General features: G+C 44.8%; 1 protein-coding gene across 2 annotated transcripts in view; it reads right to left on the bottom strand.

Annotated features, from left to right (window-relative positions):
• LOC147722897 (TGF-beta receptor type-1-like) overlaps positions 1 to 27245 on the bottom strand; it is a 1593949-nt gene that overhangs the window by 1447027 nt on the left and 119677 nt on the right. For both annotated transcript variants that reach the window (XM_086965305.1, XM_086965306.1), the window contains exon 2: positions 14585 to 14836. In XM_086965305.1, the coding sequence (XP_086821431.1) occupies positions 14585 to 14836 (252 nt within the window). The remainder of the gene's footprint in view (positions 1 to 14584; positions 14837 to 27245) is intronic.

Here is a 27245-nt window from a genome sequence, read left to right as displayed (position 1 = left end):
TTCTTACTCGGGCCAGCAAGGTCTGAGAGGCTGCTCCTTTTCAGGGGAGCGAGGGCCAGTCTGGAGCAACCAGACCAGCAGAGTAAATTCGAAGGTTCGTCGTCACAGAGGCCACTAGCCAACGGGCAAGTGACCGGACAGATGCGTCGAGCAGGAAAATGCAAAAGGGCCCCACGCAGCACTCGGTGAGTGTGGAGAGGTGGTCTTCGGTGCAAAAGCTGCTTGGGGCTGGGGCTTCTAAGTCCCCAATGCACAGCTTTGAGGATGCCTCGGGAGCTGAACGGGAAGCACTTCGCAGGCTTTCCAAGATGGCCGGTCCCACGTCTCACGTCGCCTCCACGGGTCTCAGCTTTGCTGTGGCTGTGGATCGGGCAGTTGGATGTCTGGGAATCCAGTTCTTGTGATCTGTCACTCGAGCTCCGGCGGGAGCTGCAACAAAGCAAACCGTTGGGCGCTGGATGGTGCCTGCTTGCACAGGGTGGTCACTCCTTGACCACAAGGGAGATTCTTCAGTCTTCCACGTCGAGTGGGATGTCGAAGGGTCCAGGGTTTTGTTTCAAAGTTTCAGTCAGGATTATCTAAAGTCTATGGACACAGCTCCTACCTTTATTCCAAATCAAGGGGCTGGATTACCTGCTGGGTCCCTCCTATGGGTGGGACCCAGGAAGGGGGTGGTTACACCCCTTTCACTTTGTCCAGTTTTGCGCCAGAGCTGGGGATGGAGTGCCCCAGCACCGGTTTGAACTGGGCTATGCATGGGAGGCCTTGTGCGCCCCAGGCAGTCTAGTTTCACTCGCCCTGCATGCCTTAATCCACTATCTCCTGTCTGGGGTGGTGTAACACGTCCCTGTGACAGGAAACCTTTTGTCCAGGCCTCCCCTGCCGGAGTTTCGGTCAGCAGCAGGAGGCCAGACTTGTGTCTGTGGCAGCAGCATCCATTTTGTGATGCTGAGGCGCTGGTTAGTTTTAACCGCGTTTACTGTTACTAACATGTCTTCTCCCTCTAGAAGGGTGGAATGCTACCCCCGTCGCCAGAATTGGCGAGGGGGTAGTATTCCAAAGCGTATGACACCTTACACGACATGTTTCGATAAAGCCAAACCAAAGATAGCATCTAACCGCGACGATTACAATGCACTTAAAAGTATATGGTATGGCAGTACCCTGGAACAGCTATAAGGACATGGTTCAGAAAGCTGCAGACAGGCTCAGCTCATGCTAGAGCACTATCTCACATAAAACCAAGCACTCTGCCTCCAGGATTGTTAAGGCCTGCCATAGGAGCGACTTATAGGTGTATATCTGTCCAGATATAGGTTTAGACATAGGTATACTATATCTAAGCAAGGTGTGATTACACCACCTTGCCCCAGCTGAGTGATCAGCCAGTTGTGTCAGTTTGGATGGCCAGCCAGGGGTGGCAAAAGACATGCTGCAGCCCCTGGTAGGCCTTGCATGCACCTATGCCCTGGGTACCTATAGTACACTGTACAGGGGCTGATAAGGTGACCCAATATCCAATTAGTTATGCACCTAGGGTACATGCAGTCCATTTAAAGAGAGAGAAGATAGCCTGGGGCCCTGATTAGCAGGATCCCAGGCCAACTAAGTCGAAAACCAGCTAAACACAAGGCAAAAAATCTGGGGTAACCATAGTCAGGTATCCACCCTCCTACAATTGGTATCTCTCAATTTGTCTATCTGGATAGTTCCTCTACTATTTTGTATCCCCATAATTGTGGTCTATGGGGTATGGCTGAAATGTACAAATTAAGTGCTCACCTTAGGTTTCAGGTATGGGGTGTCGTGGCCATCAGAGGACTCCACGGTCACGGATGTGCATATACCCATCTCTGTATTGTCATTATGATGCTGGTATGTTCATTCTCATTGACTATGGTTGTGTTTATTCAGCTCGTTAGAATGAAAAAATCCTCAATAAACAAATTTTAAAAAAAAACACAACTCTGCATCAACCAGTCGTAGTTGGGCTTGGTACAGCCAACAGAAGTCCTAAATAGAAGGGGGACCCCCAATTGATTTACAGGCAGGTGGGAGGGGGAAGATGAAGAATAACAAGTCAGAGGAAAAACCTGCCTATGAACATTCAATTATATGCCTAACTAAAAGGCCATTAAATAAACAAAACAATGCCCCCGAGGACAGACCAAGGACATTTCAATACAAATATATAAAGATGTTATTAAGTCGTATAAATCATCTTCAATACATAAATATCAACCACATGGTGGATTATTAAATTCAGATACCAAAATATTCAATACAGTCCCACACATCAAAAATCAACTATCAAACCATCATAAATACCAATATTGCATACAAACCATATCACATGCACACAACATATCAAGAGTATATAGCAGCCTCAGGCTGATCACGATGTAACAGATGAAGACAATTCATAGGGGAGATGGAAAGGAGAGCCATCTCTTTTCTCTTTTCACTTCTTTTTAATTTGGCAACTCTCCAGTCCACCGCGGCTTCTTCAGAAGGGCCGTTTGCTGTGGAGAGAGGCTGCCTTCTAGCCCAGTTACACTCAATTAGTGGCGGTCATCTTTGGTCGGTTAGCGTCCTAGTCTTTTAGGAGGAGGCTACAAAAACTGACACAGGGCGTGAGATCGCAGCGGGCGCGCGACGCTGACACGCCAAAGGCAAGCCCGTCTGCGCCGTCCGCGCCTGGACGCTGCCAGCCGCCAGTAAGTGCTGCCCTTGTCCCCCTGCCTTAGGGCAGGATGACTTATCAGCTACACAAGAGAGCAACTCTGGGGAATGAGGCAGGGGAGATATGTCAGCCAGTGGGGAGGCATTGGATGGCCATTGTAGAGACTGTGGGTGGTCGGGAGAGCACGTAAGGCCATTAACTCACAACCTTTCAACCCCTCAGCCATCTAGTGAACAGGGGAAGAATCTGCGAAATGGGGGGCTCCCCCAGTCAGGCAATCAAACACGCAGAGGACTGTTCCAGGGGCTGTATGTGAACACCAGGTCAATTTCTAAACACTCGGGGGAACTATGGGACCTTCTGGAAGAAGGACAGCCCGATCTTTGCCTTCTGACCGAAACCTGGCTTCAAAGCCATTCAACCCAAGCACTAGCGGTCGCATTTCCTAGACAGGGAAGGTAAACGGGGAGGAGGGGTGGCAGTAGCAACGAGGGCTCCTCACCATAAGAAGGTTGTAGACTCGGTGCTCACATCATACATAGAGCTACTGGTGTTTCATATAGAGTCCTTGAAGGACACCAGATGGATGGGCGCGGTAGAGTGCCATCCCCCGGGGGAAAGCAAGCAACTGTTCTGCTCCTCCCTCCTTTAAACCCTTGCCCCTATATCCTACAGTCTGATTGCTTTGTTCTAGCGGGGGATTTCCACCACCATTTGGAAGAGTCTTCGAATACAGAATATAGGGCCCTTTTTATCAGCAATGGAATCATTAGGGCCTCTTTCTAGAGTTTATGAACGGAAGCACTGTGCGGGCCACACCCTGGATTCTATCTTTAACGTCCCCTTCCTGTCGGTAGAAACACGTCAGTTGTTAATATGAACTGACCACCGGGCCTTAACATTCTACTTTAGCCAGCCAGAAGGCGAAAAAAAAACCCTAGGAAAGAAGACAATGTGTAGGTCTTGGAGGAAGTTCACGCCTGAGGCATTCGGCGGGGCCTTCTACAGCGGCGGGGCTAGACAGCAATAAGGCATTGGATAGTTGGGAGGTTGCGGGCGGGACTGCCCTGGAACGCATTGCCCCTCTTAAAGCAGTGAAAATAAACAAGAAACAAGGAAGAAGGTAAGAGCGTATGTCCCGGGTCGCCAGCTGAGATTCAGCAATCAAAATCTTTCAGTCCCTTTCAAGATCAATAAATCTAGAATGGGGGGCGTGCTTTTTCGTATCTTGCCCCCTTCCATTGGAACAGGCTACCGCAAGTGATGTGTTGCTGTTCCTCTCTGGGACACTTCAAGAAAAGTCTAAAAACCTGGTTGTTCTAGGGGGCCAGGCTGGGTGAGGTTTCGGTCATTGTGCTGCCTGCGCCGAGAGATGCCTCTGGGGATGATTTGATGAGCCATATAAATGTCAAATAAATAAATAAATAGATGCAGCAATACAGTCAGTCAGAAAATGAGAGTAACCCATTATGGCAAAAGAGGTAAAGTTCCCTAGTTGGAATGTTCGACAGAGTGCTTTCTTTTTTAAAACGACATTCTGTAAAGTTTGCATGCCTGCAGGAAAGGCATTTGGATGTGGGTGCCGCGAGATTGGCTAAGAAATGGAGGGGTCATTCTTTATATTCCACATATGCTAGGGGAATGCTGATCTGGGTGGCCCCAGGTATACCCTTTAAGCTCTAGTACATGGAAGCGGATGTTGGGGGTCAGTGTGTTGCTACGGTGGAAACTTAACGAAAAAGATATAACATATTGAACACGTATGCCCCAAATATCGACAATCCGTCCTTTCTATTAACAATACAAGACTTGATCACTGAGGACCTGGATGACCCACTAATTTGGTTGGGAGATTTTAATTGTGTCCTGGATTCTGCCTTGGATAGGCATCCCCCTAGAAGGGGCACCAAGCAAGCATATGACCAAGCAAATGCGAAAAGTTATGCATGAACTTGGTCTGAGGGATATCTGGAGGATACACCCACGACACAGAAGGTGTACACGTGCTATACATCGACACAACACATACAGTATATTAAATAGGGTCTTGGTGACTGAGTCACTTGCACTACTGGCAGCAGACATAACCCACATTGCGCGTTTTTTGTCAGATCGTGCACCGGTGTACTGTGGCGCAATGGGGTATCAGAGATCAAGGCCCATGAGGATGTAGACTCCCAACGGATCTCCTGGACGATCAGGTAGGCAGGGAGGCGCTATCGGAGGCAATAACAAACTATATAACTCTTAATTGGAATACTACTGATAACAGGGCCACTGAGGGGGATGCCTTGAAGGCGGCAACTGATTGGTGAACTACGCAATAGGGAGGATTTACTGGCGGAAGTACACAGGCGTACAGGGACAGGAGGAGATCAGAGAGCGGGCGCGTACACTGCAAGACAAATCACAGATATATGGGGAAGACTGGACAAATATACACTTTTTTTTCTGAGTTTTATATAGGGCGAACTTGACCCGAATCGGGTATCAGAGCACTTTAGATAGCACCAGTTGCATTACATGAGGACACATTTTTTTGTTTTTTTTGTTAGGCACGGGGAGATTAAGTGATTTGCCCAGAATCACAGAATGTTCAGCGTCACTGTAGAGACTCTAATCCAGTTCCCCAGATTCAAGGTCGACTGCCCTAGCCGTTAGGCCAACTCCTCTCCCCATACACTTACTAAGTACAGGCAATTGCTGAACCCACAGGGAGACAAGTCTAGTCGGCTGTTAGCATGGATACTGCGTAGGGAGCAGGCGCCCCCTTTGATCACCTGTATAAGCACACAATCGGGTGAACTGGTAATTTCTAGACTAGATATCCTGGAACAATTTAGACAGCATATGCACAAGGTGTATACATCTGACCCACTGGTCAAACCTGAATGCTATCCACCATTTCTGGAGGGCATATAGCTGATGAAGCTCACAGCGGAGAATAGTCAGGAACTGGAAGCGCAATTGACAGCCGATGAAATAGCGGAGGCCATTGCGGACATGCCCAGGGCTAAGGCTCCAAGGGAGTTGGATTCCCAAGTGAATTCTATCAGGCTTATTCGGCTACGTTGGTGCAACCCTTACTACAAACATTTAATGAGGCCTTCGAAAAGGGGATATTACCGACAACAATGCGAGGGGGAGAAATATGTAGGTTTCCCAAGCTGGGTGGAAATAGTCGGCACCCCACAACATACCAGCCGCTATCAGTGGAAAATAGGCCACTTCTGTTACCTGTGAGTACAAGTTGCACTGAAGATGTGCAGATCCTTTGCTTGAAAATATATACGGTAATGGACTGAGGGGCTCAGTAGCTTTCTGGAATACGCTACCACTGTCTTTAATGGGAAGAATCGCGGTGGCAAATATGGTGCTTTTGCCTCAATGCCTGTATACATTACAGAACTCTATGTGTAATATACCCATTTTGATATTTCAGCAATTGAGGTCGTAGTTGGTGTCTTTGTATTGGGCAGGTAAGCGTAGCAGGGTGTCATTGCAGGTCCTTTCTAAACGCTATGAGGAGGGGGATCAGAGGCAACCAGATTAGACGTATATTAATATGCAGCGCACCTTCAGCCACCGGCACGGTGGATGGACGAGGGAGACAACTGGGAGAAGCGCTTGCCGGGTGGACTGATCCAGCCGCAGAGTCTTCCTATCGTGTTGATGGAGGGAGTGAGTGTGGGCATGGATCTCCCATATGTAGTTAAGCAAACAGCATTTTTATGGCCAAGGTTTGTGGAGCGCGTGCTGAGGCACGCAAATTTTCATTGGGAGTTAAGCATCTGGCCCCTGTACTTCAAATGGATGAGAATATGTCCTTCAGGGTGTGGAGGGAGGGCGGATGTCAGATACTCGCTGATGGGCAGATGTCAATGATACATTCCTTACGTTTGAACAGGCGTGTGAGAATTTTGCATTAGGACGTGGGCAGTATTTGCAGTACGCAGGGCTGATGGAGCTAGGCAGGGTCACAATGCCCTCAAACCCGACCATCGCCCTCAGTAACCGAGACACTGGACGTGTTGCTTACTTGTGGTAGTGGACGTAGATTGGTCGCACTGCTATATAGGGCTATGAGGTTGGATTCGATGTCCCGGGTGCACAGGGAAAGGAAAGCATGGGACGAGGACCTAAAGGCCTCCGTTTACAGAAAAGAATTAGAGAAATGCACGCGTGTTGACAAGTAAAGTATCCTGTAATGCGCGATTTAAATTGATACATAAAAATTTCCTGCAAAGAGTATATATGACCCCGGTGAGACTTCACTGTATAGATTCAATCCTGCCACATGAAGGCCCTAGATGTCACAGTGGGCGAGCAGGGTTCTTGCATTTGGTATAGGAATGCCTGGAGGTGCTAAAATTCTGGCATGGTGTGGTGGCAAGGGTGTCGGGGGGTAAGTATACGAGTGGAGGCTAGTCCTGTGCAGTGTCTTTTGAGAGAGATACTAAAGCGTAGGAAAAGTAAGATGGCTTATAAACTGCTACAATTGGTATTGGCGCTTGCCAGACTGCAAGTAGCAAAATACTGGATGAGCCCACGAGTGCCGACACTAGAAGGATGGATGAAGGATGTGGTTTGAGGGGTCACTCGCAGAAGAGCAGCATATGAAAGCTTGTAGAAAGGATGAGAAATTGGAAGAGGACTTGGTACAGTGGAGAGAACTTTGCAGGATATTACTCCATATACTGGGGCACGGAAGTGAGCAGGCAAACACGTCAGAAACTGATGGTGCAGAGTAATGTAATAATCTTAAAGTTTTTTTTAACATATTTTATTTGCATTTCAGTAACAGCAACACATTCACATATCATTTCTTGTTCACATACGTTCCTGTGTAGCATTTTGAGTTAACATCCCGGACTGCTCAGGTGGGATTCCATCCATACATCCTATTTAGTGTTATGCTTCAACTACCCATGTTGTTTCAGTTGTACTTCACCCTCATTCAGTGTGGTGGTCTAACATTTCCTCCCCAAGTTCCCCCCCCATCCCTCCCCCCACCCCTCGCGGATGTAATAATCTTATTATTGTGTCAGAATGTGACATTTTGGTGGAGGTGTACGCCATTGTGATCATGATTTGTATATCATCTATTTACTCTTCCTATGTTTAATGTATCTGAACAATGCATCGCTAAAAATCTGCAAGCTTCAAGAAAAAGATTATGGATGGGTGTATAGCAAACGTGTACAACTGACCAGTTAAGTAATAAAACCTAATAAGTTGTTAAATAAAAAAGTTGCCTCAACAGGGTTGTGGTCAGGTATGGATTTCGGTATGTGCTCCACAGTCTGGAATAAAGCTGGTGTAACTGCGGTGCATAAAATATGGTCAGAGAGTAAAAAGAATATTTCAGCTTAGAAGGGTGACTAAGACACCAAACATCTACCAATGACCAACATGAGTTCCCAATTTAAGGATGGACTAAATTCTCACATTTAAATAGAAGGATAATGTTACTTACCCAGTAAGCATCTGTTATTGGCATATGGAGCTGTAGATTCACATGCTTTGCATACTCCTGCCATCTAGTGTTGGGTCTGAATGTTTGCATATTGTTTTTGTCAATCGAAGAAGTCTTTCCAGTCACAAGGACGGTGACTCCTCCTTTTGGTGATAGTGCGCATGGTCATCGACTCCATTGTTAGATTGTTTTCCCGCAGAGGGTAAGAATGGAGTTAGTAAGTGTAGAATAGAGATGGCCATGCGTATGTATGTAAACCGAGAAACTGCAACTACGACAGGAGACTGGGACAGGGTGGGCGCTTGTGGATCTACAGCTCTACACGCTACGAACAGATGCCTACTGGGTAAGTAACACTATCCACTCGAGGCATGTAAGCTGTAGATCACATGCTTTGCATAGACTATAGAGCTGTACACACCCAAAGAGATGGCTAGCCTGTAGTTGTTGTACTAGTCTGAAACAGTGTTTTAAGTAGTTCCTGGCCTACATTAGCTTGTTTCCTTGCGAACACATCTGCACAATAGTGTTTAGTAAATGTGTGTTGTGTAGATAATGTAGCTGCTTTACATATGTCAGCTAGAGGAATGTTGCCTAAAAAGGCCATAGTAGCCCCTATCTTGCGTGTATGAGCTCTAGGGGGTTTGGATACAGTTCTTTTGGCTTTAGCATAGCATATTTGAATGCATTTAACAATCCTTGTTGAAATGCCTGATTTAGAGATGGGGTTGCCCTTGTGAGGGGGCAAAAATCTTTGGTCCTTTCCGTATAATAAAGTAAAGCCCTTCTAACGTCTAGCGTGTGGAGAGCCCTTCCTGCCACTGAATCAGGTTGAGGAAAAAACACAGGAAACTCAACTGATTGGTTAATATGAAAAGCAGAAGCCACTTTGGGGAGGAATTTTGAATTGGTGCGAAGAACAACTGTTTTAATGGAGTTGAAAGCAAGGTTCTTCCAGGGTCAAAGCCTGTAGCTCACCAACTCTTCTCAATAAAGTGATAGCAATGAGGAAAGCATCTTTCCATGAGAGACACTGTAAAGGACATTTATGTAAGTGTTTAAAGGGTGGACTCATAAGTCTTGTAAAGACAATATTAAGATTCCACACTGGAACAGGTGGAACTCATGGCGGTACTACCCTTTTCAAACCTTCCATGAAAGCTTTGATTACTGGAATTTTGAAAAGAGATTGATGTGGTCTGTTTTGCAAATAGGCAGCCACTGCTGCAAGGTGTAAATGAATAGAAGTGTAAGCTAACCCTGTTTGCTGTAAATGCAACAGGTAATAGACAATATTTTGGATAGAGGCATCTAGAGAATTGATTTGGTTGTTATTATAATAAATAACACATCTTTTCCATTTTGCTGTATAGCACGCTCTGTTAATAGGCTTTCTTGCTTCTTTCAGAATATTCATACATTGTGGTGGTAGATTTAAATAACCAAACTATGACTTTGCGAGCCAAATCACTAGGTTGAGCTCCTTGAGATTTGGATGTCTGATTTCATCATGGCTCTGAGTGAGAAGACAGGAGGTGAGATGTCGTGTTTGATGTGGAATCACAGACAGTTCAAACAGGGTGGTGTACCAAGGTTGACAAGCCAATGTGTGGGCTACTAATATCAGTGCAAGGGATGTTTGTCTGAGCCTCCGAACTAGCAACAGAAGTAGTGGGAGAGGCGGAAAAGCGTGGGCAAATATCCCTGACCAAATCATCCATAGGTCATTGCCCTTGGATAGAGGGTATAGGAACCTGGAAGCAACGTTTGGGCATTTTGTGTCGTCTACTGTGGCAAACAGATCTATTTGTGGAAATCCCCTGTGTTGGAAGTAAGGAAGAACAACTTGGGGATGAAGTTTCCGCTCGTGAACTTGCTGCCTCGGTCTGCTGAGGAGGTCGGCAATCTGGTTGTTTACTCCTGCACGGTGTTCTGTTAGGAGATAGATGTTGTGATGAATTGCCCAGTTATAAATGTCCTGTGAGAGGTGTGACAGTTGGAGTGTGTGATCCTTCCTTGTTTTTGTACATAGTACATTGCTGTCATATTGTATGTGCAGACAGTTTTGCCTTTAAGGTGAGCCTTAAAAGCCTTGAGTTCTAGGAATACTGCCAGAAGTTCTAGGTAGTTGATATGGAGACTTTTGTGATTGTCGCTCCACAGACCCTGGATTGTGTAATGTTGGAGATGGGCACCCCACCAGTGAGAGATGAGTTTGTTGGCACACTCTGTTTGAATAGGGTCTATTAAGGGCTACCCTTTTGATACGTTTTGTGGGTTCCACCAATGCAGTGAGCGATAGTTGCATTCCCTTACCAACACTAAATCGTTTAAATGACCCTGTGATTGATTCGACGGACGTGCTAGACATTCTTGTAGAGGACACATGTGAAGCCTTACATGAAGCACAATTGCGATGCAAGATGCCATCATTCCCAGCAGTTGCGTGAAAACTCTGGCTGGTAATGTTTGATTAGACTTAAACTGTAGTACCAAAGACTGAATCTTGTGAATTCTGGCTACATTGGGAGAGGCTAGAGCTTTTAGAGAGTTGAACTAACACCTAGATAAGCCTGCATCTGTGCGGGACACAGGTAACACTTTTGTGCATGGATGGTCAAGCACAACTGATGAAGTGTATTGATGTCTGAGTGTGTTGCAGACCGGTTTGATAAGTGCTGGCTTCGATGAACCAGTCATCTAGGTAGGGGAAGACATGAATACATTGTCCTCTGAGATGAGCGGCTACTACTGCTAGAAATTTGGTAAATACTCTGGGAGCAGTGGTGACTCCAAATGGAAGTACTTTTAACTGGTAATGCCTGCCATGCTATCACAAATCTGAGGTATTTGCGATGAGCTGGATGAATTGGAATGTAAAAATATGCATCTTTTAAGTCTAGAGTAGACATAAAATCGCCTAGCTGTAGAAGAGGAAGTACCTATTGAAGGGCAACTGGCAATGCCCAGAACACGTCATATACAACAAAGGACAGCAGTAGCTTCTGTTAGTCACACAAAATCATAAACAGAAATCCAAGTAGTTTCTTTGATCTTCATTCCTTTTTCATGATTTCTTTGTGAATTGCGTTCGTCGCCTCAGTAAAATTGTACATGCGACTTTTTCAAGGTTTCAATGTTCACTGTTTATATGTTTGAAGTGTGGTGATAATTCCATCCCACACTGTCCTCCAGCGTGGGGTTGGTAGTAGAACTGCGTTGCAAAATTAGTAGCCTTGCTCTCCAATATTGTGGTTAGCTCACATATTAATTGTTGCTGCAAACTTCCTGTCCCCTCACACCAACCTCTTGTGTACCTACCTTTGAAACGGTTCCCCTATAACCTCCTCGAAAATATCCTCTTGGAGAAGGATTGGTTGTTACCGTTGTAAGAGGAAGTGTTTTGATCGGAGGTTGTTGACTTGGATCCTCCCCGGTAAAAGGAGCATCAAAAGAAACCTCTGTTTGAAGGAGACTGAAGTGCTCCTAAAGAATTGTTAATTTCAGTGTCCTTTTTCATTTTTTCCAGCGCTTGAGCAACTTCAGGGCCAAAAAGATGTTGTTCATCAAAAATCCGTAACCAGGCATACCTTCCGAGAAAAACGCTATTATTTATTTTCCTAGCTACAGTGTCAGTAGCATGTGGAGAAGTGTGGCTCACTGGTTAGAGTGGCAGACTCTGAAGCAGAGATCAGGCCCGGGACCAGGGTTCAAGGCCCGACGCGGCAGGGTCTTGGGCTCAATTTCCACGGACTCGATAATTCTCGCCTCGGCGCCTACTCTAATCATGGGTCCCACGCTGCAACTCTAGGCAATAGCTTGCTTAATCTCCACAACGGCCCCTACAACACTGCCTGGCTTCACCTTTGGGGTGCCCAGGAGGGGCATCTCAGAAAGAGAGCCAGGAAGGGTTCCACCGCGTTATACAGCGCCGGGACGCCCCGTTGGGGCAGCTGTGCGCTTTACAAAATACACTACATTTACTACATCTAGAGCACTACATTTACTACATCTAGAGCACACCTTATGGAAGAGTTGGAAATTAAGTTACTTTCCTGGACTAAATGTTGAGCTTTGGCTTGATGCTCCTCTGCGAGAAATTGTAGTAATTGCTCCATTTCTTCCCAGTGCGCCCCATCGTATCTGGAAAAAAGGCCCTGCATGTTAGCAATGCCCTAGTGATTGGCCGCTTGTGCAGCTATATGTTTGCCAAAAGCATCAATGAGCTTTGACTCTTTATCTGGGGGAGGAGCATCACCCGTAGTTTGAGAATTAGCTCGGTTATGAGCATTAGATACTACTAAAGAGTCAAGTGGTAACTGCCCTTTAATAAACACAGGATCTGTTGGGGAAGGTTTATATTTGTCGACACTAGGAGTGAGGACACGTGCTCGTACAGGGTCTTTAAAAATCTTGTCAGCGTGCCTCATCATACCTTTGAGCATAGGGAGTGTGTGGCTCGACCAGTGTGTGGATTTTAAAGTCTCAAATAGGAAGTCCTCCTTTAAGGATTCTTTGTGTAGCTCCACCCCATGGCATTGAGGAGCCCTGGCAATGAGTTCTTGATAAGAGAAATTGTCATCAGGTGGAGGTGGCTTGGCAGGGTGAAGGTCAAGATCATTATCCATTGGAAGATCAATTGTATAATCTGTCCATGGAACCCCTGGTACATGCATCTCCCTCATCAGTATTGTCTCCTCCTTGGGGAGAGTGATGAGGTGTAATATATAAAGGATGCAAAATTTGGGAGGAGGGAAGTGGTGATGGTAGTGGATGAAAAGGGCTAGTACCAACATTTTTCTTTTTCAAAGAGATTTTAGAATGACTACCATCATCAGGAAGCTTGTGCTTGGATGGTGTCTTTGTATGAATGTCCTGTGACAGGATTATTATAGAGTTTCTTTTGCTTTGGATCCGGATTGGACGGAACAATGTCTATTTTTGGATCTAAGGGTACTGAAGGGGCTTCCTTGGTATTCGTTACCAAATATTTTGGAGCTGAGATGGAGTGACCTTTGATTGTGGACGATTTCGGCTCTGAAGTTTGTTTGCTGGTTTTCGGTGTCGAAGGTTTTGGCTCTGAAACAACTGTGCTTGGAACCGGAAGGTCTCGGCTCCGAAGTGGCTTTGGGCTGGCTCGGTCCCAAGCCAGATGACTGGACAGTATTTTTCAGTGCCGAGCCATGAGGCGGAGTCTCAGAAACATCGTCTCGGTGCCGACCTTGGCCAGAAGGCATGCGGAGGTGGTGCTGGAACCTTAGATGTTTGAGGGATGGGTGGACAGGGCAAGGGATCTTCTGTACTCACATCACCCTGTCCCTCTGGCACATCGTCGAGGTCTATCTCCAACTCTGAATCAGAGTCCAACACTTCGAAGACCTGTTCTTCCTCGGCTGCTGTGGGATCAGGGTCATCATGCTCTGAGTCTTCGCCGAAGATATCAGGTGTGTAGTCAATATGCTGGCGCTGCATCTCCTGACGTTGAGCCCGACGATTTCTGAGAGTTTTCTTTGACCGAAAAGAGTTTCACGCATTGCAGTCTTGTTCTCTGTGCTCTGGAGACAAGCACAAGTTACACACCTGGTGCAAGTCGGTACGCGGGTTCTTGACGTGGCACAGAGGGCAGAATTTAAATGGAGTCCGATCCATCGACGAAGAGCCGGACCAATGCGGGTAGGCCCGAAGGCCGCCCACAAAACTTTCATATCGGAAATGGAGATTTTGTTGACCGAATCGAAACGTGAAGAAGAGGGAAAAGTGTTTGAAACAATACGGTTGAAGGTAGAGTGGATTGCGCACCAAGGGGAACCCGAGAAACGAATCTGAACTGGAGCGCAACAATAGACGTCCGAACCAGTTGGCGGAAAAAAAACTATCTAACAATGGAGTTGATGACCATGAAAACTATCACAGAAAGGAGGAGTCACCGTACCTTGTGACTGGAGAGACTTCTTCAAAGTCAAAAACAACTTGCAAACATTCAGACCCAACACTAGATGGCAGGAGTAAGCAAAGCATGCAATGTACAGCTGACATGCCTCGAACATTAGAATTTCTGCCGGCCTGATGTTTTATCTTTTGCTTCTTCATTTTGCCCATGTATTCTTTTAACCATACTGATGATAAACGAGGAGCACTTTGTCCATTTCTTTTCATTCTGCCAACATTAATCTACTCAATTATGGGTTTCCACAACTCTGGAGCCACATTATGGGAATCCAAGAGACTCCATGCCCCTGTGCACGGAAAGACATGAAGCAACAGCTCTTCACATTGTACCTTAATAACTAATCTGACCTTCTGTGCCACACCGACTTGCCACTGACATGCTTACTCATGATGTACTGCTACAGTTTTATGTAATGCACTCTGTGCTGCTATACAAATACCCAAAATAAATAAATAAATAAATAAATCGTTCCTACCAATTGCAGTCACTGTAATATTGATTTTGTTGCAGTGGTCCTTGTCACAGCAGTGAGGTTTCGTATAGACGTCATCCAGCACCGAGGGGGCACAGAGAAATGGTCTATCTTTTGGAACCAGATCAACGGCTGCAATACACATATGGTTGTGCATCACTTTTTCTCCAGTTCGTATTACTGAAGCCAAACAGAGCCCATCAGTGATGCATGTAAAGTTTTGCTTCACACAGTGCTCACAGTAGCACTCCAATGCTGTAGGTAAAGGGGATAACAACAAATAAACACATTTTAAAATCCCAAATGCTCAAACATATTCTTTTATGTATGTGCTCGTATATACAGAGATAATAAAAAGGATAATTATTTTTGTGTGCCCTGTGAAAAGAGATCGCCAACATTCATAGGAAGAGAACATTTTGCAATTTACCTCAAGTCCTTATATTTATGACCGTCCCCTTAATCTCTGCAATTTCCTTACCTTATGTTTTTCCAACTTTAACCCTCAATATTAATTAATCCTTTCCTACAATGTCAGCCTATTTCTCAGTTATCGAGCAATTCACATATTACTACTAACCTGACAGTACACATTGTAGCATAAAACGCTCAATTCTCCTGTTGAAAAAAACTCCAACATCAGCAAAATAATCTCCAGGTGTCGGTGGTATAGAACAGGATACATTCAGTGGGGATATTTTGAATGAGGTCCAAAGACATCCAGGGCATAGAGGGCCTAAACTATATCAACTCTATTTGGGAGAAAGTTATTCATTAATGGGGTGGATTGGTATCCATCACAAGTAATAAAGACACTATCCTGTTGGGTATTGTAGGAAGGTGGCTACCTGACTATGGTTACCCCAGATTTTTTTCCTTGTGTTTAGCTGGCTTTCGACTTAGTTGGCCTGGTTCCCTGCTAATCAGGGCCCCAGGCTATCTGCTCTCTCCTTAAAATGGACTCCATGCACCCTAGGTGCATTACCTGATTGGTACAGGACACCTTGTCAGCCCCTATATAGTGCACTATAGGTGCCATGGGCATAGGTGCATCCAAGGCCTACCAGGGGCTGCAGCATATCTTTTGCCACCCCTGGCTGGTTCTTAAATTGACACAACTGGCTGATCACTCAGCTGGGGCAAGTTGGTGTAATCACCTCTTGCTTAGATATAGTATACCTATATCTAAACCTATATCTGGACACATATAAACCTGTGAGTCACTCCTATGGAAGGCCTTCTCAATCCTGGAGGCAGAGTGCGTGGTTTAATGTGAGATGGAGCTCGAGCATGAGCTGAGCCTGTCTGCAGCTGTCGGGAACAACTCCCTAAGCTGTTCCGGGATAATGCCATACCATATACTATTAAGTGCATTATAATCCTCGCGGTTATATGTTAACTTTGGTTTGGCTTTATCAAAACATGTCGTGTAAGGTGTCATACAATTTGGAATACTATCCCCTCGACAGTCCTGTCGACTGGGATAGCATTCCACCCCTCTAGAGGGAGACAACATGTTACTTTGCTAAAACGCGGTTGATTTTAAAAGGAGCCTCAGCACCACAAAATGGATGCTTCTGCCACAGACACGGGTCTGACCTCCTGCTGCTGACCGAAACTCAGCCAAGGAGGCCTGGACAAAGGGTTTCCTGTCACAGGGAGGTGTCACACCACCCCAGACAGGAGATAGTGGATTGTAGCGGGGAGGTTTGAAAGAAACCAGACACTGCCTGGGGAGCACAAGGCTTCCCCTTGCATAATCCGGTCAAACCGGTTCTGGGGCACACCAGCCCCAGTCCCAGCGCGACCTGGACAAAGGGAAAGGGGTGTAACCACCCCCTTCCTGGGTCCCACCCATAGGAGGGGACCTAGCAGGTAATCCAGCCCCCTAGATTGGTATAAAAATGGGAGCAGTGCCAACGCACTCAGATTATCCTGACTGAAACTTATGAAACGAAACTCTGGACCCTTCGACATCCTACTCAACGTAGAAGACTGAAGAATCTCCCTTGTGGTCAAGGAGTGGCCACCCTGGTCAAACAGGCACCATCCAGCACCTCGACGTTTGCTTTGTTGCAGTTCCCGCCGGAACTCGAGCGACAGAGTTCGACAAGACCAAGCGAGCCTGCCTTCTAACAGCCCGATCCACAGTCCCTGCAGAGCTGAGACCCATGGAGGCGTGGGGTCCGCCATCTTGGGAAGACCACGAGACGCTGACCTTGCAGCCCACGAGTGATCCTCGAAGCTGTGCATTGGGGTCTAAGAAGCCCCAGCCCTGAGCCTCTCTTGCACCGAAGCTCACCCCTCTACACTCACAGAGTGCTGCGTGGGGCCCTTCTGCATCTTTTGGCTCAACGCGTTGGCCTGGTCACTTGCCCGTTGGCTTGTGGCCCCTGTGCCGACGAACCTTGAAAACCAACTTGTGAATCTGGTTGCTCCAGACTTGCACTCGCTCCCCTGAAAAGGAGCGCTCGCTCTGACCCTCCTGGTCCGAGTGTAACGCCATCTTCGAATCCTGCGTGGGTTGCCCTTGCCAAGTGTTGTTGGTTCCGATCCGGAAGCAGACACCGAGAGCCTGCGTGGGACAGCTCGTGATCCACTCCTGGACATCCTCGGTGCCCCAGAGTCCACGTGGCAGCGAAGAGAAGCGACCCGTCAGCGACCTGAAAGCGCCCGACATCGCCTGGTTCCATCTGGTTCCGGCCTGGTCACTGCTGAGTGACCCAGACTCTGTCCCCTCTGCTTTCAGGTCATCTTTAACTTCGATCCACCCTTGGATCACACCGGACACTTCTCGACTCGACGCCTGCAGCATTTTCAGCTCCAAGCACCATCAACAAGCGTGACAAAACCAGACACTACTTCGCACCTGTGCACCAGCTTCCTGTGGGTGAGGTAACTCATCAACGCCGGTGTTCCCACACTGGTACACACCTCTAGTGTATGTGTTTAAAGTTTCATCTTGCTAGGTTAAGCGGAAGTCTCCTTAAACTTTAACTTTATAACTTTTACGCACCATTGACATTGCATTGGTGCAGGCCTGTGCTTTAACCGCTGCACCCGAATCCCGCGGGCTTTTCCCGACTTCAGCATTGCTAGTCCCGACTGCTCCCAGCGATTCCCTAGGCCCTAGGCCTAACCACTGTTCGATTGGTATCCCTTATACCACTTTTTTAATATATGGTTTGCGTGGCCCCCCGGCCTCATCCATAATTGTGCAACTTTCATATGTTTAACTGTGCTTTTGTTTTAACGCTTGTGCCTCTGCACTCATAAAGAGTACAGAGGATTATTTTAGAAATAAATACATATATTTTTATATATAACTTGTGTGATGTCCTTTCATTTGGTATTACAGGATTGTGATTGGTAAAACAGCTCGCTTAACACGACCTCTTGAGTTTAGCCTTTAAGGCTGCTTAGTCCATGCTACCACTAGGATAGCTTGTCTATAAGGTTGACTTACAACGAGACACCATAAGGGATTGTTTGGACTGATACAAGGTGGTTCCAGAATTGGAAACATCACATATCAGGCCAACTTCTCACAGGTATACTTAAGGTTTTTAGTAATTTAGCCTCAAGCTCAACCCCTGGTAGCTACAGCACATCGCTGACAGGCTTAACTTCGCAAAAAAGTGTAAAGCATTTATGAGTACCAAAACAGTTGAAAAGTCAAAACACACAACACAATAAAAATGCCACTCCTTGTCAGAAAAACAGAGCAAAATTGAAAGAACTGAATGACACTATGACACCAAAAATCCAAAAGACAGGGTCCGGAGATCTGAATTTTTAATAATTAAAGGATAAATCAAGATTAAAAGTGTAAAGCGTCGCAGCAAGTCATACTTGCAGTAGAACAGGACATAGGCGCAATTTGAGACCAACCTCAAAGCAGAACGGGTCAGATAGACGAAGAAGATTGGTCCCGCTGGAGCTTGGAAGTAGAAACTTATTTTTTTGTTACTTTTAAACTTTGTCATTTTACAACAACAACAACAGATTACTGTTCTTCGATCTTGTTTAACAAATACGGAAGGGTGCAATACGTCTATATGCATTACACATTTTAGCTTCATTTAGACAGGTTCAAGCTTGTCTCATGGGTTCTTAGTTGACGAGCCTAATTTAAAGTTAATACACCATTCCACCAAAATGAGAACGCATCTTTCATGATCGCTGGGTCTGGTGGCCCAGTGGACTAATGTGTCCATTGCAGGGGCTTGTGTTCGATCTCATGGTCACATGTCCAAATCCCAATGGGTCCATTCAGTCTTTCATCCATCTGAGGTTGATAAAATTAGTACCATTGATTTTGGTAACAATAAAACAACTGTTATTCAGCATCAAGATACCTCTGGGTGAGCGTGCGCTTTACAAATACATGTTATGTTATGTCATGATTTGGCTGTGTGTGGGTGCCCTTTACCCATTTGTGGGGGTGTTTGTCTGCCCTTGACTGGAAGTAGAAAAGTTTAAAAAATAAAATAAAAAATAATAATAAATCGAAGTCTCAAACAAAAAAGGGACTCTCTTCTCTGATTTGGTGTTTTGTTTGTTAAACGGATGACGGCCAGGGCTCCGACAATTTTGCTAATACGATTTTTGTTGATGTAAAAATCTGGTGGGATGACTTTGTTGAGTTATAGGCTGTAATGAAGGTGAGGGCTGGTGTGGTTTCTGAGAGTAGGTCAGAAACGTTGTAGCTATTTTCGTTCATGAATCTTGCATTGAAAAGTAATGTACCGGATGTGCTTCTAGTCTGTTAATTTCAAGATGCTATGAGGTGATTGACTTTGTACACGAGGAGGGACAGGAGCATATGGGAATTTGGTGAGGGTGAGCTGGGGCAGGGTTCGAAAAATCATAAAAATTTAACTAGAGCTGCAGGTCTAGTAACGTGAAACATCTACTTGACCTAACTGAAATGCACTTGGCCTCTGACTTAAAGCTGAGCAAATGTGACAAGTTAACAAGATTTAAAAGCATCTTCATTGCTCATTCACTTTGTGAGCAATGAAGATGTCTTTAAATCTTGCTATCTTGACAATCAATCATGAAATTTGTACAGCGCACTACTTACCAGTGAGGGTCTCAAGGCGCTTGCGTGGGGGAGGGCGGGGAGGGGGCGCTGCTACTGCTCGAAGAGCTAGGTCTTGAGTAGTCTCCTGAAGGTAAGTAGGTCTTGGGTCTGCCGTAGGAGGATGGGGAGGGTGTTGGAGGTCTTGGCGGTGAGGTAGGAGAACGACCTGCCACCGGCGGTCGCTCTTCAGATGTGGGGAACTGTAGCGAGGGCGCGGTCGGCGGAGCGGAGCTGGCGGTTCGGGGTGTAGAAGGTGAGTCGTCTGTTGAGGTATGCTGGTCCGGTGTCGTGGAGTGCCTTGTGTGCGTGTGTGAGGAGTTTGAAGGTGATCCTCTTGTAGACGGGCAGCCAGTGCAGGCTCTCAGGTGGGGTGTGATGTGGCTGTGTCGAGGAACAGGCGGGCAGAGGCGTTCTATATGCGTTACACTCGTTTCAGCAGTTTGGCTTAAAGGGTGTTTCCGTAGTCCAGCCTGCTGCGGACGAGGGCCTGGGTGACCGGTCTTCTTGTGTCGGTTGGGATCCACCTATAGATCTTCCGGAGCATGCAGAGGGTGCTGAAGCAGGTGGATGAGACAGCGTTGACTTGCTTGGTCATGGAGAGTGTTGAATCGAGGATGAAACCCAGGATGCCTGCGTGGTCGGTGTGTGTTGGTGCTGCTCCCAGGGCGGTCGGCCACCAGGATTCGTACCAGGCTGAGGGGGTTGAGCAGAGGAGGAGGACCACCGTCTTGTCCGGGTTCAGCTTCAGATGGCTGTCACATTTGCTCTGCTTTCAGAGGCAGAGATCAAGGTCAAGTGTCAGTTTGTCTTCCTACTTGCCAGAAAGGGTGAATAAGAGCTAAAAATAGCTTGTCCCTATTGAATCTGACTCGCAAATGCGGGCGGGCGAGTCGATGTTTCGAGTCCTGTGGGGGGGGGGGGGGGGGGGGGGGTTGGTAGTCTGCTTGCAGGTGAAAGTAGGTTGTTTAGGTAGAGAATTCAGAGGTTTGATACATGTTTGCATGGACTTGTGTGGAAGGTAGTGGTGTAATTGTAATGTTGTTAGGTGGTTTAAATGGGGTGTGGAAGATTCGGGAGCGAAGGTACGATCAAGTAACCTAGTGATCATACTCTTGCGCCTTCCCCTCATTTTCTTTTCTGGTGAGTAACATGGTGTTTGCCATTTTTTTATGGTGTTGTTTTATTTGGTGTGTTGTTTTTGATAGATTGTGTGGTGCAGGTGTAGTTGTTGGTTTTGTTTGTTGAAGATGTTATATGATTGATGCAGGTGGATAAATAGGAGTTATGTCAGTCAATGAATGTATACAAGGGGGAAGCATCTAGTGTGGGTAGTATTTCGGGTGTAGTATAGATATTGAAATGGGAGTGGTTACCTACCAACCTGATGTGCTTCTAGTCTGTTAATTTCAAGATGCTATGAGGTGATTGACTTTGTACATGAGGAGGGACAGAAGCATATGGGAATTTGCTGAGGGTGAGCTGGTGCAGGGTTCGAAAAATCATAAAACGCACTAGACCTGCAGGTTTAGTAACATGAAACACCAACTCGACCTAACTGAAATGCACTTAGCCTCTGACTCAACGCTGAGCAAATGGACAAGTTATCAAGATTTAAAAGCATTTTTATTGCTCATTCACTTTGTGAGCAATAAAGATGCCTTTAAATCTTGCTATCTTGTCACATTTGCTCTGCTTTCAGAGGCAGAGGTCAAGTGTCAGTTTGTCTTTCTACCTGCCAGAAAGGGCGAGTAAGAGCTAAACATAGCTAGCATAGCAAATGCGACCGGGCGAGTTGATTTTCAAGTCCTGTGGGGGGTAGTCTGCCTGCAGGTGGAAAGGAGGTTGTTTAGGTAGAGAATTCAGAAGTTTGAGACAAGTATGCGTGGGCTATTGTGGAAGGTAGTGGTGTAATTGCTATGTTAGGTGGTTTAAATGGGGTGTGGAAGATTCAGGAGCGAAGGTACGATCAAAAAACCTAGTGATCATACTCCTGCGCCTTCCCTTCATTTTCTTTTCTGGTGAGTAACATTGTGTTTGCCATTTCTTTGTGTGGTTGTTTTATATTTGGTATGTTTTTGATAGATTGGGTGGTGCAGGTGTAGTGTTTGGTTTTGTTTGTTGAAGAGGTTATATAATTGATACAGGTGGATAAATAGGAGTTATGGCCAGTCAGTGAATATATACAAGGGGAGAGGATCTAGTGTAGGTAGTATTTCGGGTGTAGTATAGATTTTGAAATGGAGTGGTTGCTTGCCAACAGTACTTATGGTGGAGATGCAGGGATTTTGGCTCTTGGCCAATTACAATTACTACCAGCCCAAAATAGACAGCATCCTTAACCTACTGCCCTTTTCCTTGAACGATAAGTCTGGATGCCCTGTCTGGATGCCCTAAGCCCTCAGTTAGAACAGCATTTGTGATCAGGTGACACGTGCCAATAGGAACCCTAACTAACAAGAACCCTAGCTCTAAAAACCGATCGGAACCCTATCCCTAAAATCCAGATCCCATAGTCACCCTAATAACCAATGGTAGACCAAGCCCAAAACCTAGAGCCAATAGGAACCCTAGACCTGAGAACCAATCAGAATCTACAAATAACAGCCAATATAAACCCTACCTAAAGATCCTGTGACCTTAAGAGTAAGAGGATGTGCAAGGTAGGAGGGAGGAGAAAGTCCAACTCCGCCCCAGCCCCAATCCCTGAGACATAACCTGTTGTGTGTGTGAGTGGGGGGGGGGGGGGGTCTGATACTCAGCTCAATTCCCTTTGTTGCAGACTGGCCTAATACACTTTTCAATTTCTGTCCAAGTTGCTAAATGAGTCTCCTCCTTGCCAAGTGGGTGAAAACTGTATTGAGCAGCCAGGGTGTGTGTGACTGTGAATTCATTTAAGCCACTTTTAAAAGCCTTTTCCAAGGACCATTGATGGTTGATTGGTGCCACTTTATGCTTATTTGTAATTTTCTTTTAATATACATTTACTATTAAATCTGTGCTTGTAGTGGATTGCAGTAGACTGTGGTGCACGGTTGCTTTTATTTAATCAATGTATGTCTCTCTCCTCAGCCCTGGACTTCCGTAGGGTTCTGTGGGCCTAGATAAACACAAGGTATTTCTTTTTTAATTTAATTGATTTTTACTCACCCCCATCTATCCATTTCTGTGAATTTCCCATGTGCCCTGGAGAGAGACCAGGTTTTTTTGTTATTATTTAGTTGTTTTTTTACCTGCTGAAGAGTGATCCTGTGGGCCCTTGAGAGACACCAGGTATTGCATAGCTATTCCTGAATTTAAGTAGTTTTCTGTCTAACAAACCCGTCAGTTTACCAGGGGAGAAAATATATATCACAACAGGATCCCAGGGGTACAGCCTTCCAAAGGAGCGGCGCAACACCAGGAAGCAGACTTCACACGCAAAGTTTGAAGATTAACCCATTGGCTGCAGCACTACCTCGCTGGTGCTGCCGTCGGCCAATGGCCGAAGCGACCGCGCCCATTTTTTAAAAACGGCCGCACTGCCACCAAGAAGCGGAAGCAGCCAACGGGTTAAAGTTGATTTATTGAAGCATCAAGTTGTCCAAATGACGCGTTTCAGCCGCCAGACATACGGCCTTGATCACATAGCGCTGAAGTTGTGAATGAGTGTTATATATATATATTCACTGAAAAAACCATAGGTTATAGACCATATATAGTTAGGAATTAGCATTTACAAAACCTTGAAAATTCACTGAAAAAACCATAGGTTATAGACCATTTATAGTTAGGAATTCGCATTTACAAAACCTTATTTTACTCACACAAAACCATTGAAATTCCATATATAGTTAGTTGCACTAACTATATATCGCGCACCCGCAATCCACTGCTGATGATGTCACATATTACATCATTCATGACATGGTCAGTGACATCACTGATGACATCACTGATGACATCTCAAATGACATCACTGATGACATCTCAAATGACATCACTGATGACATCACTGATGACATCTCATTTGACATTACTGATCACATCACTGATGATATCATTCATTTGATAATACGATGAACCTCTTCAGACTCTAATATAACCTTAGATACAATCAGTGTAAACAGACACTCACAGACTGTCACTCATCCATGGAGTTACTCATACACCTAGTCAGTCTTGCAAAGAATCAATCACACCTCCATTTCCTCAACTATACAGTTATACAAACTTTACTTATTCAAACATATACTAACACATATTTACTCTCTTATACAATCCCTGATACAAGTTCACAATGATCCATACAGCCACTCACACATTCACTGGCTCTTATGCACAGTTATTTATATATGTCAACTCTCACATGTACTGTGTTTTACATATGTACTTACTTTGACATGTAGCACTGAGATATCCATTCACTCACCAATACACTCATGCACACAGTCAACCGCCCATACAGCTGTTTCCACATGCACTTTTGAAACCATACATCTAGTGAATCAACTGCTCACACATCTATGCACAGAGTCATACACCTCCCAGCCACCCACACACACACTCAGTCTCCCATACAAATGCTTGGGCAACCAATCAATAACCCATATAGTTACTCATATAGCTACTTATCAACACATGCAACAGTTTACAGAACAACAGACATAATGATGCACAAATTAAGACAGTTTAGTCACTAACCCATGCACTCAGTGAGACACATTTAATCACTCACTCATACAGTCAGTCATGCACCTACTAAATCCTTCATCCAGACACTTATACATCCACTCATTCTTCAATATGTAAGACATATTTTAACTTTACAGAAACATACAGTCACTGGATGTTGTCATCAGTGATGTCATCAGTGATGTCATTTGAGATGTCATCAGTGATGTCACTGACCATGTCATGAATGATGTAATATGTGACATCATCAGCAGTGGATTGCGGGTGCGCGATATATAGTTAGTGCAACTAACTATATATGGAATTTCAATGGTTTTGTGTGAGTAAAATAAGGTTTTGTAAATGCGAATTCCTAACTATATATGGTCTATAACCTATGGTTTTTTCAGTGAATTTTCAAGGTTTTGTAAATGCTAACTCCTAACTATATATGGTCTATAACCTATGGTTTTTTCAGTGAATTTTCAAGGTTTTGTAAATGCTAATTCCTAACTATATATGGTCTATAGCCTATGGTTTTTTCAGTGAATATATATATATATATACATACATATATAAACATATATCATCTGTATATCTATATAAATACAAACATAAATGCATGCATACATATACTTATATGCATACAGATGCATGTTATTTACATGAAAGTTGAAAAAACACTAATAAAAGCAAAGCTAAAAAGCCACCTCATTACAAACAGAATGGCTTTAACTTAAACGAGGGCGAGATCTATTGCATTTTCAATGCTTGTTTACTTTGGTTCCATCAAGAAGGCATTCAGATGTGTCACACATTTGCCATAAATTCTGAATGTTAGCACTCTAGTTGCACATTAGATCACTGTAGTAAAGCTACTGCTCACCAGGGACGTCTGCTGCTGGTATTCAAAGTGCATGTTTCAGTCTGCATGTCAGAATTTTTTTAATGAAATAGAAGAGGATTTGAGAAGTCACTCAAAATGATCCCTAATTTTTCTTTCTGAAGCACTAATCATACTTTCTATGGCAAAATTAACCCCCTCATGTTGTTCCTTTTTAAATTGAGTGTTTTCAGACTTACCACTTCATTCCAATCAAGATGGCTTCTGGTGTGCCATACTTTTGTCATAAGTAAGAGTGTTAGCGCTCTAGTTGTTCTTTAGAACACTCTGGGACATTCTGTCATTGGGCTATACTTGGGGTACATCTGGGTGATATTTGGGCTACATTTAGGCTCTTTTGTCTCTGGTGGCCATCTTGGGAGACTGTATGTCAGAATTTTTTAATGAAATTGAAGAGGGTTTGAGAAGTCACTCAAAATGTGCCCTAATTTTTCTTTCTGCAGCACTAATAATACCTTCTATTGCATAATATACCCCCTCATTTTGTTCCTTTTTAAATTAAATGTTTTAAGAGTTACCACTTTATTCCCATCACGATGGCTCCAGGTGTGCTATACCTTTGTAATAAGTAGGACTGTTAGCGCTCTAGTTGTTCTTTAGAACACTCTGGGACATTCTGTCATTGGGCTATACTTGGGCTACATCTGGGTGATATTTGGGCTACATTTGGGCTCTTTTGTCTCTGGTGGCCATTTTGGGAGACTGCATGTCAGAATGTTTTAATGAAATAGAAAAGGATTTGAGAAGTCACTCAAAATGTGCCCTAATTTTTCATTCTACAGCACTAATCATACTTTCTATGGCAAAATATACCCCCTCATGTTGTTTCTTTTTAAATTAAATGTTTTAAGAGTTACCACTTTATTCCAATCAAGATGGCTTCAGGTGTGCCATACCTTTGTAATAAGTAGGACTGTTAGCGCTCTAGTTGTTCTTTAGAACACTCTGGGACATTCTGTCATTGGGCTATACTTGGGCTACATCTGGGTGATATTTGGGCTACATTTGGGCTCTTTTGTCTCTGGTGGCCATTTTGGGAGACCGCATGTCAGAATGTTTTATTGAAATAGAAAAGGATTTGAGAAGTCACTCAAAATGTGCCCTAATTTTTCATTCTGCAGCACTAATCATACTTTCTATGGCAAAATATACCCCCTCATGTTGTTTCTTTTTAAATTAAATGTTTTAAGAGTTACCACTTTATTCCAATCAAGATGGCTTCAGGTGTGCCATACCTTTGTAATAAGTAGGACTGTTAGCGCTCTAGTTGTTCTTTAGAACACTCTAGGAGGCTGCAGTAGAACACAAAGGAATCAACTGACAGTCTCTGTCCTTGTTGGATGTACATGTTTTACTGAGAATGTCAGACTTCATTTTCACATGACTGAGAAAGATAATGTGAATTTACAGAAAATATGCTTTCAGTTTAGCTTATAGATCCCCTTCCAAACCACTGTGGGAAAATCATGAGATATTAGTTTTCTTTCAAACAATATTCATGATATCACAGCAGAAGGTTTTTTCACATGGTAAAATCACCTTAGAACCCACCACAATTCCTAAAACGAGTATGGTACCATCAACAAATGATTTATAATGTAACTAAAGTCCTAAAACCCTCTATTAACTACAATGCTTTTTAATGAGGTGCTATCATGTATATTGGTCCCAAGATGGCTGCCAACACTTCTTGGATGAAGTGCTGACAGCCAATCAGATCAGATGTGTGGTTAGGCTCCGCCCAGATATATATCTTTTTTTGAACCTAAATTACTCAAAATCCACTGGAGCACATATATTGAGACCTAGCAAAGGCACATCGGGCTAACAGTCCCTACAATTTTGCCAAGTTTCGTGCAAATCCATTCAGCCATTCGAGCTAAAAGTGAGGCCAACCGCCCTATGGGAATTAACATGGGAAAAACGCGTTTTGGGACCCCCCTTTTTTCTCGGCCCCCCCTTGATGAAACCCCCCCAAATTGTCAGGGGCTGCTCAGAAACACAATGTTCCATTTTCCTGTAAA

Source organism: Lissotriton vulgaris, chromosome 4_1, assembly GCF_964263255.1.
Source record: "Lissotriton vulgaris chromosome 4_1, aLisVul1.2, whole genome shotgun sequence".
Classification (NCBI taxonomy): domain Eukaryota; kingdom Metazoa; phylum Chordata; class Amphibia; order Caudata; family Salamandridae; genus Lissotriton; species Lissotriton vulgaris.
Note: the sequence above shows the minus strand (reverse complement) of the source record. Positions and strands in the feature narration are given on the sequence as shown.